At 42.1% G+C, this 13,163-nt stretch overlaps 1 protein-coding gene across 5 annotated transcripts in view; it reads right to left on the bottom strand.

The window, feature by feature from the left end:
- ARHGAP24 (Rho GTPase activating protein 24) overlaps positions 1–13,163 on the bottom strand; it is a 447,041-nt gene that overhangs the window by 71,139 nt on the left and 362,739 nt on the right. For 4 of the 5 annotated variants that reach the window (XM_087724059.1, XM_087724058.1, XM_087724057.1 and 1 more), the window contains one exon: position 13,163. This exon is cut by the window's right edge and continues 122 nt beyond it. In XM_087724059.1, the coding sequence (XP_087580185.1) occupies position 13,163 (1 nt within the window). Of the gene's footprint in view, positions 1–2,580; positions 2,832–13,162 lie in introns of those variants that run through there. The other variant, XM_087724060.1, reaches the window with a different exon arrangement.

Genomic DNA, 13,163 nt, shown 5'->3' with positions numbered 1-13,163 from the left:
CTCATGTAGACAAATAGTAGAACATGAGTATCTCCTGAACTGATATTTGTGAATAAAAAGATATTTAAAAAAAAAAAACTTAAATGTTAAGGATCTTGGGAGATCATCAAATTCTGGGACATTTAAGCACAACGAAACTTCAGGGAAACCAAGAAAAGTCTCAAGATTTGGCCATTTTATGAGACAATAGGGTTTTTTAAAAAGATATTTAGTTTGATGGCCATGTTACAGTTCACCAGCAAGATTCTTTGTAAACTACAACTAATGGTCTGATGCTTTTTTTGATCACTGCTCTAGATAGTGATATAGATCTAGATCTAGATCTAGATCTATCTATCTATCTATCTATCTATCTATCTATCTATCTATCTATCTATCTATCTATCTATCTATCTATCTATCTATCTATCTATCTATCTATCTATCTACCTACCTACCTACCTACCTACCTACCTACCTACCTACCTCTATCATCCATCCATCCATCCATCCATCCATCCATCCATCTATCATCTATCTATCTTCTTGTTCTATCTGGTGTTAAAAGCTCCTGATCTGTTCTTTCATAAAAAGTCTAGAATACTGAATACCATCACACCTCCTCTTATGTCTTAACAAGAGTACACAAGAGAGGATTCTTGATATTGTATCTGTTCTGGATATGAATTCAGGAAGGCTGAATGGTCATTTCTTGGTCTTGCTCATTGCTTTGATCCTCAAAATTCTCTGCTTGCTCTTTGCTTCAAAGCTTGCTGAGAAATGAGATATTTAATTCTGACTGAATCAGATGTGGCAGATGAAATGCCATATTTTTTTTTGTTCAGTAGGAGCTCTGATGTTCAGTTTTAACCTAAAATTTATCACAGCTGAGCTGAGATGGCCCTGTTGCTCCAATTTTCACTATCTGGGTTAGAATCAGTTGAGGGAGTGGTCTGTGTATCTCCAGCAATATTATCCACATGCTTGAAATGAATTCAATTGAAGAAATCTACCCTCAATGGAATCTTCTAGTTCTATAGCGTGCTTCAAGATGTCATTGGAGATGAATTTGGGGGTTTATTTGTAGGAAAAACTAAAGTTTAAATCCCCCCAGAAGCAAATGGTTTGTCAAAGACTACCCACCTATTTCATATCTCCCTTGAAGTCTCACTGAATTTTGCCTAGAGAATATTTTTTTAAAATGAGAAATATATAAAAGGATGTCAGGAATGTTGAGATCATTTATTAAATTTCTGGAAAGTGACAGAAAGAAAGGTCTATACTTAAAAAAACATTTTAACAATAAAAAGGCTTCTTAAAGAGTTCACTGCAATTGTATATAATCCCAAGACTTGCATTATAGCCAATCCATACATGTTTTTACCCAGCGTGTTAAATACATCTAAGAAATGACAGATACACATGACACAATCCCTTGGCAACTTGGTCAACACACATAGGGTGAAACTTTGAAAATGTCTTTCTGTCCATGATTTCTCCCATTTCTCCCAAGTTTCCCAATGGAAATAAACTGAATGACACAACCAGAAGGCTAACAATAAAGGGATGGCTGAATTTCTCGTGACTCAAGATAAGATCTTATTTCTTGAGTCTTATCTCAGATCTGTACAGTAAAGATATTTAGTGTCTTAAGTCCCTTCCTACCCACCCACCCCCAAAGCATACTGCCCCTTTTTATATTAATACCTGTATTTCAAGACTTCGTGCCAAAGAACATATTGCCTCCAGAAATAAAGGAGTCATTAACTGTCACAGGTAAGTAAGGGGAATGCAATTAAAACTAAACGGTCTGAAAATACTGGATCTTAAGGGAATTGGTAGACAGTATGTGCTTGGTCTTATGCCCTAGTTCTGAGTGCCGTTGGGTTAGCCAACTGGATCAATCCTGGGGAAAATTCTTTCCTATCTTTTTCAAAACTAACACGATCCCTGCCCTTCCCCTCAGTAACACGTTTCTGCACTTCCACCAACAGCGGCTGTGTTACACACACATGCATGCACACACATGCCCAGGGAAAATCCGATGCATTGATTAGAAGTGTAATAATTAAGCAAAGGGGGGTGGAACGATCAGAATGAAAAAGGTTGTGGGTTTTTTGTTTTTGCACCAAGGAAAGGTAAAGAAAGAAACGAGGTTTAGAAAGCATGCAAGCAAACTCACAAGAGCCAAATGTGAACAGAAGGGACCGGACTGGAACTGCAAACCTCCCGCAGCTCACAAATCCTTTTCAGACACAAATGGCTCTCTGCTTTTTAAGCTCTACCGCTGGCCATTTCTTCCCTGCTTGGATGGAAGCAGGTGCCCTTGATGCCCGAGCGATTTTTACAGCTCCCCTGCGCTGGGATTTTTAAACCCTGCTAAACCCTTTTGGTTTCCCCTGGTAGGTCTGGAGGAAAGAGGATGGCGACCCTTGCGGCATAAAACTTCACCTGCGAGGTGAAATAAAACTTAAAACCTGGCAAATCTTTTGATCGCTTCGCCTCCTTTTGTTTCTGGATTGGTTATCAAAAGGGCATTTCTGCTCTCTCTTACACCCCGGAGCCCTTTCTGGAAAGGAAAAGAAGGAAAAGTCTACCTACCTTTTCGGAAGCTAAAACATCGCTTAATCCTCCTGTAAGTAGTTTTGGGAACAAAAGGAGAAGATGCCAGGGTACCCGAGGAGGCACGGACCCCCGTATTCCTGTCTTCAGGCATCATGCGGGCCTCAGAAAGAGTTGCTAGCCCAAAGCAGATGTCAACTGGCTACTCTGGGATGTCATGGTGCCATCAGTCATTCTTATCTACTACTGTTTTTGTCTTCTCCTCTCCACTCTTGAGTATCTCAGACGGGGTGGATGTTCTCCGCCTTGGCTGAACGTGGCGATGGCACACTTTCAAGAGGGGGGAAAAAAGGGGGAAGGGGAGTTTGTCACTTCCCTTCTTTGCTAGTGGTCTTCGGAAGGCTTCGTTTCACTCTTCTTCGCTCCTGATTTTATTTCCCGTGGAAGGGTCGCAATGCCCTACCGCCTTGGTGAAAAAAAATCTCAGCCCTCGTTGTTCGTGGAAGGTACCACGCAGGGGTGGCTTCGTGGCACGTTTCCCCCAAACCGTGCCTCTTCCCCGCTGGAACTGTACAGGGTGGAGCAACTGGGAAAGGGGGTGGGGGGTGGCAGCAGAGACTTCGGTGCGAAAGGTCAGCAAACAGCAGTGCGTAAATGGAAGATGAGGAACAATAGCCAAAAAGGACACCCCACCCCCCCCGCAAAGAATTGCGTTGAAGGCTCCTGGGATGGTTCCTTTTTTAAAAAATCCTTGTAAAGAGGGGACGAATATCACGACAGCATCTCCCCAAAGGCTCCCCTTGTCCATTAGAGATGCGCTTCAAAGAGCTGCTTCTCTCTCTCTCTCTCACACACACACACACCCCTTAATTATTATGCAAGAAAATGCTCTCCCTTCAGTTAGTCTGGATGATTTCTTGCCTTCCTCTCTCTTTCTCCTCGGCTCTTGTGGCAAAAGGCACCAGGCTCGGAAAAATCCGCACACCACCTTCAAGTTCCTCGGTGGATTGGCTGAAGCCTGCACGCCTCTTCCAGGGGATGTCACTGCCAAGCGTTCCCCCCCCCCAGTCCAACTAGTCTCAACGGAAGGCTTTGAAAGGCTGCTGCGGCTGTTTTCGACCGCTGTTTTTGCTTTCTGCTCCCGCCTGCTGTAAGCGCTGTGGCAGGTGCGAGCTAAACAATATCAAGCAGGCATAAGCGGAGCCGAGGAGGCTCGGCAATGTTGATTTTCTAAAAAAATGTTGACTTTGACTTGACTTCAAAGAAATGTCACGTGTGTGTGTGTGTGTGTGTGTGTGTGTGTGTGTGTGTGTGTGTCAGTTTTAAGAGCCCCTTTGCTTCTGGCAGAGGCGGCACACTCTACCGCCCCCCCCCCCCTCGCCTGTCCCATTAATCTTTCCTGCTCCGGGGGTCCCCTTCAGTTCCACCCTACGTGGACTTTCATGCTGTGTAATCAAAGCTTGTTTTCCCTCCTATCAAGAGCAGGAGCAAAAAAATGTCACCTTCTAAATCTAATTAGGAAAGAATTTAATTCACCGAGAAAGATTCAGGAGGGAGCGAACTGGAATTCTTGCCAATGCTGTTAAAGGCTGTTTTTGGTATCTCCTTTGTCCTCACAACCCTCCACAAACAATTATTTTGCAGAGGGTTTCTTCCCCTCCTACCCCCCCCGCCCCCCCGCGCTGGTACAAGTTAACATCACAGTTTAATAAACCGGTTAATAATTTGCAGAGCTCCTGCCCTGTGAGCGATTGCCTTCACACTAGGGCTGCCAGAAGGCCAACCCCAAATATTAGGGTTTTACCAAAGGGCACCGATGCATTTTCTTCCCCCAACTGTTCAGAAAACATGTTTTTCGTTCCAGCGAGATGGGATGATGGATGCAAATCTTGAAATGCACATGCAGAATTTTTCTTCCAGGCTTCTTCTTTCTTTCTTTCTTTCTTTCTTTCTTTCTTTCTTTCTTTCTTTCTTTCTTTCTTTTCTTCTTCTTCTTCTTCTTCTTCTTCTTCTTTCTTCTTCTTCTTCTTCTTCTTCTTCTTCCTTCTTCTTCTTCTCTTCCTCTTCTTCCTCCTCCTCCCCTCCTCCTCCTCCCCTCTTCCTCCTCCTTCTTCTTTCTCTTCCTCTTCTTTCTCTTCCTCTTCTTCCTCCTCCTCCTCCACTCCTCCTCCTCCTCCTCTTCTTCTCCTCCTCCTCCTCCTCCTCCTCCTCCTCCTTCTCTTGCTCCCTTTCTTTTCAAGCCAGATTTTTTAAAATCATAATTTGAAACCCATCACTGCTCTCCAGCTAGTCATGTCTAGTGATCCAGTTCAAGGTTGCTGCATTTTTTTTTTTTTTATCCCTAGGTAGAATTTTTTAAAACGACAGGAAGGCAGAGCTCGCCAGCAACCAAAAGGCAACTGTAGATGACGACTTAGTTCCGCTTAATGTTGCGGGCTAGGCTTAAATATATGGAAGTTTAAAAGCGGGACGATGAGGAAAACAAAAGAGCGTTTAAAACAAGATCGGAAACTGCCTTTTGTCTAGGCAGATTATTTTGCCATCAAGCCCAGCATTGCCTGCTCTGACTGGTGGCAGCCTTCCAGGGCCTTTGGCTAAGAAGTATCTTGGCCTCCACCTTCTCTTTAGAATATCTTTCCTCGGAATCAGACACTGATTCTGCAACCTCACACATACAAAACAATGCACAATCTCCACGAAAAATGACACATCCATAGAGCAAAAGAGAAGACTAGTTTATCTGCAGCTACATGGTCCTGGATATAGTGTAAGACGCTGGTTTTTCCCATCGATTACCTTTAATACCGAAGACTCAAGGTCTTCCACAAACTCACATTATATATTGCTAACAAAAGGACTCTGCTTATTTATTTAGCCAACGTATTAAGGAAAACAGGAATGGAAGAAAATGACCACGGTTTTCATAAACGGGGCATGCAGATGGTTTGGCATGCCTGTAGAGTGCTCCTGGGGCTGAGGCTGGCAAAAACGAGCAAAAAATGGTGATGATTTTTTGCAAAAACGAGGCTGATTCTTGCAAAAAGGCGGGGGGGGGGCATGCAGAGAGTTTGGAAGGCCTGCAGAGTGCTCCTAGGGGCTTGGCAGCACAAAAACACATTTTTGCAAAAAAACGAGCCCATTTTTCATTCATTTTTGCCCTCCCCAGCCTTCAGGAGCACTTGGCAGGCCTCCCAAACCCTCTGCACATCCATTTTTGTGAAAAACAGGATTTGTGGAGTGGGGTTTCGGAAGGTCAAAAATGGTGTATTCAGTGTATAAGACGCACCCAGATTTTCACCCTCTTTTTGGGAGGAAAAAGGTACGTCTTATACTCCCAAAAATAGGGTAGGTAAAGATTCCCCTCTCACATATGTGCTAGCCGTTCCTGACTCTAGGGGGCGGTGCTCATCTCAGTTTCAAAGCCAAAGAGCCAGCGCTGTCCGAAGACCTCTCCATAGTCATGTGGCTGGCATGACTCAACGCCAAAGGCGTACGGAGTACTGTTACCTTCCCACCAATGGTGGTCCCTATTTTTCTACTTGAATTTTACATGCTTTCAAAATGCTAGTTGGCAGAAGCTGTGACAATGGGAGTTCACTCCATTACGTGGCGCTAGGGATTCGAACCGCCGAACTGCTGACCTTCTGATTGACAAGCTCAGCAACTTAGCCACTGAGTCACCACGTCCCTTTATATACACTGTTACCATCTAATATAATCCAGACTGTCATCTTGTTCTACAAAGTATTAGGACTTTGCCAAGCAAAGGTTGGCAGAAGCTGGGACAAGTAATGGGAGCTCACTCCGTTCCGCGCCACTAGGGACTCGAACCATCGAACTGCCGACCTTTCTGATCGACAAGCTCAGCGTCTTAGCCACTGAGCCAAAACCAATCTAATGTTAGCATGTAGCAAAAGTAGCCTTAGAATTGGCAATGAAGATATCAAAGTGGTGGGTAGCGTCTGTCTTTTCAAATCGACCATCAACAGTAAGGGAATAAGCAGTCGGGGAATATGTGGCAGACTAGCATCTGATAAGGCAGTATATATAGCAATATATAGTACTTTAAAGTTCCGGAGATCATTATGTCTGTTTCTTTTATAATTACACCTGGAACTTGCATTTTTAGGACAATTCTATCATCTATCATCTCTCTCTCTCTCTCTCTCTCTCTCTCTCTCTCTCTCTCTCTCTCTCTCTCTCTCTCTCTCTCTCACTCACTCACTCACTCTCTCTCTCTCTCTATCATCTATTATTTCTATCATCTATCTATCTATCTATCATCTATCACCTATCTATCTATCTATCTATCTATCATCTATCTATCTATCTATCTATCTATCTATCTATCTATCTATCTATCTATCTATCTATATCTATCATCTATCTATCATCTATCTATCTATCTATCTATCTATCTATCTATCTATCTCTATCATCTATCTATCTATCTATCTATCTATCTATCTATCTATCTATCTATCTATCTATCTATATATATCATCTATCATCTATCTATCTATCTATCTATCATTTATCATCTATCATCTATCATCTATCATCTATCATCTATCATCTATCTATCATCTATCTATCTATCTATCTATCTATCTATCTATCTATCTATCTATCTATCTCTATCATCTATCTATCTATCTATTTGTCTGTCTGTCTGTCTATCTATCTATCTATCTATCTATCTATCTATCTATCTATCTATCTATCTATCTATCTATCTATCTATCTATCTATATCATCTATCATCTATCTATCTATCTATCTATCATTTATCATCTATCATCTATCATCTATCATCTATCATCTATCATCTATCTATCTATCTATCTATCTATCTATCTATCTATCTATCTATCATCTATCTATCTATCTATCTATCTATCTATATCTATCATCTATCTATCATCTATCTATCTATCTATCTATCTATCTATCTATCTATCTATCTATCTATCTATCTCTATCATCTATCTATCTATCTATCTATCTATCTATCTATCTATCTATCTATCTATCTATCTATCTATCTATCATCTATCTACCTACCTACCTACCTACCTACCTACCTACCTACCTACCTACCCGAATCTAATCTAATCTAATCTAATATCTATCTATCTATCTATCTATCTATCTATCTATCTATCTATCTATCTATCCATCCATCATTAATTAATTAATTTCGTGAGCTTCTGTTTCGTCATGGGGCGATGGCCCACTTGCCAGCAAAGAGGGCTCTGTGTGCCATCTCTTGCACATGTGCCACAGGTTCGCCATAATGGGAGTAAGGGAACCTAATACAACACCAACCATCCCTAGAACCAAAGTTAAGGCCTTACACTGGGTAATCTTTGGACAAGCCCCCTTTAAAGCTGTAAGACACCCCTGCCCTTGCCCTAGTTTCTCATCAATCTCATGCCTGAAACCTATTGGCCACATTATATAGCCTTGTTATAGAATGACTTAGCATTAAGCAGCAGCAATCAAAAGTCTACCCCCACCCCCAAAATTGGGTCTGCTGACCAAGCAGAAGGACTGAGCACCGTGATAGAACCTGAAACCAGAATGAGGCCACCCTTCAATCAATCAGCAGAAATAGCAATCCATTTACGATGATTGCTTGGAAAACAAAAATCCTCCGAGTCTTTCATATCTGGGAAATAGGTGACCAATAAATAAAATAAAATAAATCATACGGAGCATTCTGTCAAGAAACTTGAGTCGGGGGTGAGTTAATTAAGTTAATTAAATTTCAGTTGCTTAGTCTGTGTCGTACCTAAGCTACTTTTGAGATCCGTCTCTTCAGGGGTGAAATCCAGCAGGTTTTGAAATTTTGAGTAGTTCGGAGAACCAGTAAATACCACCTCTGACTTGCCCCAGAGTGGGGAGGGAATGGAGATTTTGAAGTATCCGTCCCCTGGAGTGGGGAGGGAATGGAGATTTTACAGTATCCTTCCCCTGAGTTGGGAGGGAATGGAGATTTTGAAATATCCTTCCCCTGGAGTGGGGAGAGAATGGAGATTTTACAGTATCCTTCCCCTGGAGTGGGGAGGGGAATGGGGATTTTGCAATATCCTTCCCCCAGGAATGGGGAGGGAATGGAGATTTTGCAGTATCCTTCCCCTGGAGTTGGGAGGGAATGGAGATTTTGAAGTATCCTTCCCCTGGATTGGGTAGGGAATGTGGATTTTACAGTATCCTTCCCCTGGAGTGGGGAGGGAATGGGGATTTTACAGTATCCTTCCCCTGGAGTGGGGAGGGGAATGGGGATTTTACAGTATCCTTCCCCTGGAGTGGGGAGGGGAATGGGGATTTTGCAATATCCTTCCCCCAGGAATGGGGAGGGAATGGAGATTTTGCAGTATCCTTCCCCTGCCACGCCCACTAAGTCACACCCACAGAACCGGTATTAAAAAAATTGAATTTCACCGCTGCATCTCTTGCCTTGTGCAAATTAGCCTTGTGCATCCTATAGAAATGAATTCCTGGGACGTAGCAAGAGACCTCCACGAATCACACTTGATCAGGCTAGCAGAAGCCCTTCTCTTCACAGAAGTAAAAGCCCTCCCTTCGCGAAACGCCAAGATGCTGCTGATTTGCTTCATTTATCACTTCAGTTCAAAAGAATGGCTTCCCCTGCAGGCATAAAAGCCCTTCTCATTGGCATGAAGTGATGTAAAGCACGTTATTTGCGCCAGCATTTACAAGACAAGCTACATCCTTTCGCTCAGATCAAAGCAAAGCACCTGTTTGAACATTTGCAAATCCCCCGCTTAATACCAGTTAATACAATTAACAGCTAGGGGGCAGCAACTAGCTGACTGTAGCGGATTTTGAAAAAAAAAATCTAAGCAGAATCAGATCTGGTTAATTGCTTCTATCAGGTACTTTCAGGAAGTTATGGGTTATATATTGTAGATTGTAGGATATTTGAATGCAAGCATCCTGAAATAAGTTAATGGCAAATCATTTCTATCATATTACAGTAAACCTACATGGAAATGTTCATGCTGTCACCTAGAATGGAGCGCAACTCAAAAGGGTGTTTTTTTTTACCTTTTAATGTTGCAAGAATTTCCGAATCTAATACCAAACATCTTCATGGAGTAATCTTGAATTAGAAGCATTTTGAAAGCAGAAATAACATTTCTATTTCTATGGCCATGCACAGTTTCTATTTCCATGTACAGCTAGCACATAAAGAGCATAAGAAATTCACCTGAACCAGTAGTAAAAAAAAATGTTTAACAAAGTAAAAAGAAGTTCCAACAATCAGCTGTGCTGTGCAATGGTAGGAACTTTTTTAAAAACTTTTTTTTAGCATTTGGGGTCCGTTTTTGTTCCCAGGAGGCTTCCTTGAGGCCTGCTAGGCCAAAAACGGGGGTGCAGTGAAAGAAAAAAAGAAAGAAAGAAATAGAGGGAGGGGGGGAGGGAAAAAGGAGAGGGAGGAAGGACCACAAACCTGGCACTAGACGCAGCTTCAAAGGATACCTTGAAAGAGCACAGCAATCCAGTACTGGAAGTGACCTGAAGGTCATCTAGTCCAACCCCCTGCTCTAGCAGGACATTGTTAAAGTGAGTTTTGACCCCCCAGTCACATGACTACATAGCCACGCCCACCCAGTCACATGACCCCACCACCAAGCCACGCCCACAGAACCGGTAGAAATTTTTTTTAGATGTCACCACTCCCATCACCACTCAACAAGGATAATTATTAGAAGAAGCAAAAAAATCCTGATCAGTCTTGCTACCCTTGCCGAGCTACCCTGTTTTCCCGAAAATAAGACCTCCCCGGATAATAAGCCCAATCGGGCTTTTGAGCGCATGCGCTAAAATAAGCCCTCCCATGAAAATATTGCAACACAGCAGCAGCCATGAGGTGACCACGCTCGCCTCCTCCTGCACCTCAAAAATAATAAGACTTCCCCGAAAATAAGGCCAAGCACTTATTTCGGGGGTCAAAAGAAAATAAGACCATGCCTTACTTACTTTAGGGGAACACGGTAATGAACTTGATCAAAAAGCCTGTTCAATGCCTTTTCTCACTTAGATCTAATTCTATTAGACCACCAGTCCCCACTTTTGCAGCTTGGTGGCCCATGCACATGGGCCACTCAACTTGTGCATTGTGTGGATGTGCTGGCCCACTGTTCATGCGGCACGGCTGCAAACAGGCCGTGGCCCAATAGTTTAGTTTTAAACTACCAGAGGGGAATTGGGTTCAAATTAGTACTGGGGTAACTTGGAATCAACCACCATAACAACAGTAACAACAACAACAAAGTTGTAGCATGCGGGCACAGAAAAAGTAACAGTGTAAGATTAAAATACAGATAAAGTGAAATTTGAATGCTGATATCTGGTTCATCATAACATTGTCTCAATAATGTCTGGTACTGAGCTTCTATGACAACTATTCTTCTAGAATAGTCTAGTCTAATCTAGTCTAGAACAGAAGCAGAGTAGAGGAATAGAATAGAAGTAGAGTGGAGTAGAGTAGGGTAGGGTAGGATAGAGTAGAGGAATAGAATAGAAGTAGAGTGGAGTAGGGTAGGGTAGGGTAGAGTAGAGGAATAGAATAGAGTAGAATAGAATAGAAGTAGAGTGGAGTAGAGTAGGGTAGGGTAGGATAGGATAGAGTAGAGGAATAGAATAGAAATAGAGTAGAGTAGAGTAGGGTAGGGTAGGATAGGATAGAGTAGAGGAATAGAATAGAATAGAAATAGAGTAGAGTAGGGTAGGATAGGATAGAGTAGAGGAATAGAATAGAATAGAAGTAGAGTGGAGTAGAGTAGGGTAGGGTAGGATAGAGTAGAGGAATAGAATAGAAATAGAGTAGAGTAGAGTAGGGTAGGGTAGAGTAGAGTAATAGAATAGAATAGAAGTTAGAGTGGAGGAGGGTAGGGTAGGGTAGGATAATAGAAAAGAATAGAATAGAATTAGAATAAACAGAGATGGAAGGGACCTTGGAGGTCTTCTAGTCCAGTCCCCTGCTCAAGCAGGAGAACCTATACTATTTCAGGTAAGAGACTGTCTTGTCTCTTCTTGAAAACCTCCAGTGATAGTGCGCCCACGATTTCTGAAGGCAAACTATTCCACTGGTTAATTGTCCTTACTATTAGGAAGCGTCTCCTTAAATTCCAGGTTGCTTCTCTCTTTGGTTAATTTCCAACCATTATTTCTTGTCCTGCCCTCCGGTGCTTTGCAGAATAATTCGACCCCCTCTTCTTTGTGGCAGTCTCTCAAATACAGAAATACTGCTATCATGTCACCCCTAATTCTTCTTTTCTTTAGATTAGCCAGATCCAAATCCTGCAGCTGTTCTTCATGTGTTTGACTATCCTTAATTATGAAAATACAACTTTGCTCGTTGATAAGAGTTTTCTGAAGAGAATGCTATTTTAGGAACAATATACTGACAGTGCAAGGCCACCCAAATGACCCATTTGTACAATATTGAGTGTGTATGTATGCATATACATACTCATGTACACATATAATCACACACACTGCTAATATGTGTATATATTGAAGGTTATTAAAGTCAAGGAAAGAATAAGGTGACCAGTGAAATAGTTTATTGACTATATTATTCTCGATTACACATGAACACATGAAATCAAGCCAATATATCTATTTTTTTTAATCCATACTAGAATTCTCATTTCATTTGATGAAGCCCTTGGTGCTCTCTGAGCTTAGTGTTTTTTGCAGATGTTTCATTACCAAATTAGGCAACATCGTCAGTGGAATCTAGCACTGATGATTTTATACCCAGTTTGGTAATGAAACACCTGTAACGAACAAACAAACAAATAAACAGCCAACCTCAGAAAACAGCAAAAGTCCCATAGTTCAGCCAGTTGAGTTATATAAATTTTCCCTTGTTTCATTTTCATTACCAACTTTCTCTAAGAAGTGAACCCTTGGAGTATAAGAGGCACCTTTCCTCCCCCACCCAAAAGGGGATGAAAATTTGGGTGCATCTTATACACCGAATACAGCTTCACCCACCCCCACCAAAGGCCAAAAATGGGGGGCGTGGAGGCAGTGATGGTCTGTGGCGATCCCTGGAGCCTGGAACAGCTGATTGGGGGTATTCCGGCAGTCCGATCCATCCGCCAATCAGCTGTGCTGAATCAGGCTGCAATAAGTGCTGAAGCTGACCTGGCTGGTCAGAGTTTGCAGCAGCAATCACATTCAGAAAGCACAGTAACTGATTCAGCAGGATTCAAAATAATAATAATATACAATACATTACCAAAAGCAGGTTTTTCAAGATATCAGTAAATACAAGCAAAACACAAGCAGTTTCACTTTCAGTTCTCTGCTAAGCCAGGCTCCTTCCTGTCTCCTTGTTGCTCACACAGCAAATTTCAGAGTCTGAATAGCCCTCATTGGCTGACTTAGTTGCTGTGCCTATTCATTGGCTGACCTTGTCACCATGTGTCAGCTGAATATCATGGATGCTGATAGGCAGAGGCAGAATTTTTCTTCTTCTTATTTTCCTCCCCAAAAACTAAGGTGCGTCTTATACTCCGGAGCGTCTTTTACTCCCCAAAATACGGTAACTACAGGCAGAATTAATTTTATTTCTCACC

This window comes from Thamnophis sirtalis, unplaced genomic scaffold, assembly GCF_051295495.1.
Source record: "Thamnophis sirtalis isolate CommonGarterSnake01/CBP01778 unplaced genomic scaffold, rThaSir2_p1.2 scaffold_10, whole genome shotgun sequence".
Lineage (NCBI taxonomy): Eukaryota > Metazoa > Chordata > Lepidosauria > Squamata > Natricidae > Thamnophis > Thamnophis sirtalis.
This window is presented reverse-complemented; position numbering and strand designations above follow the sequence as displayed.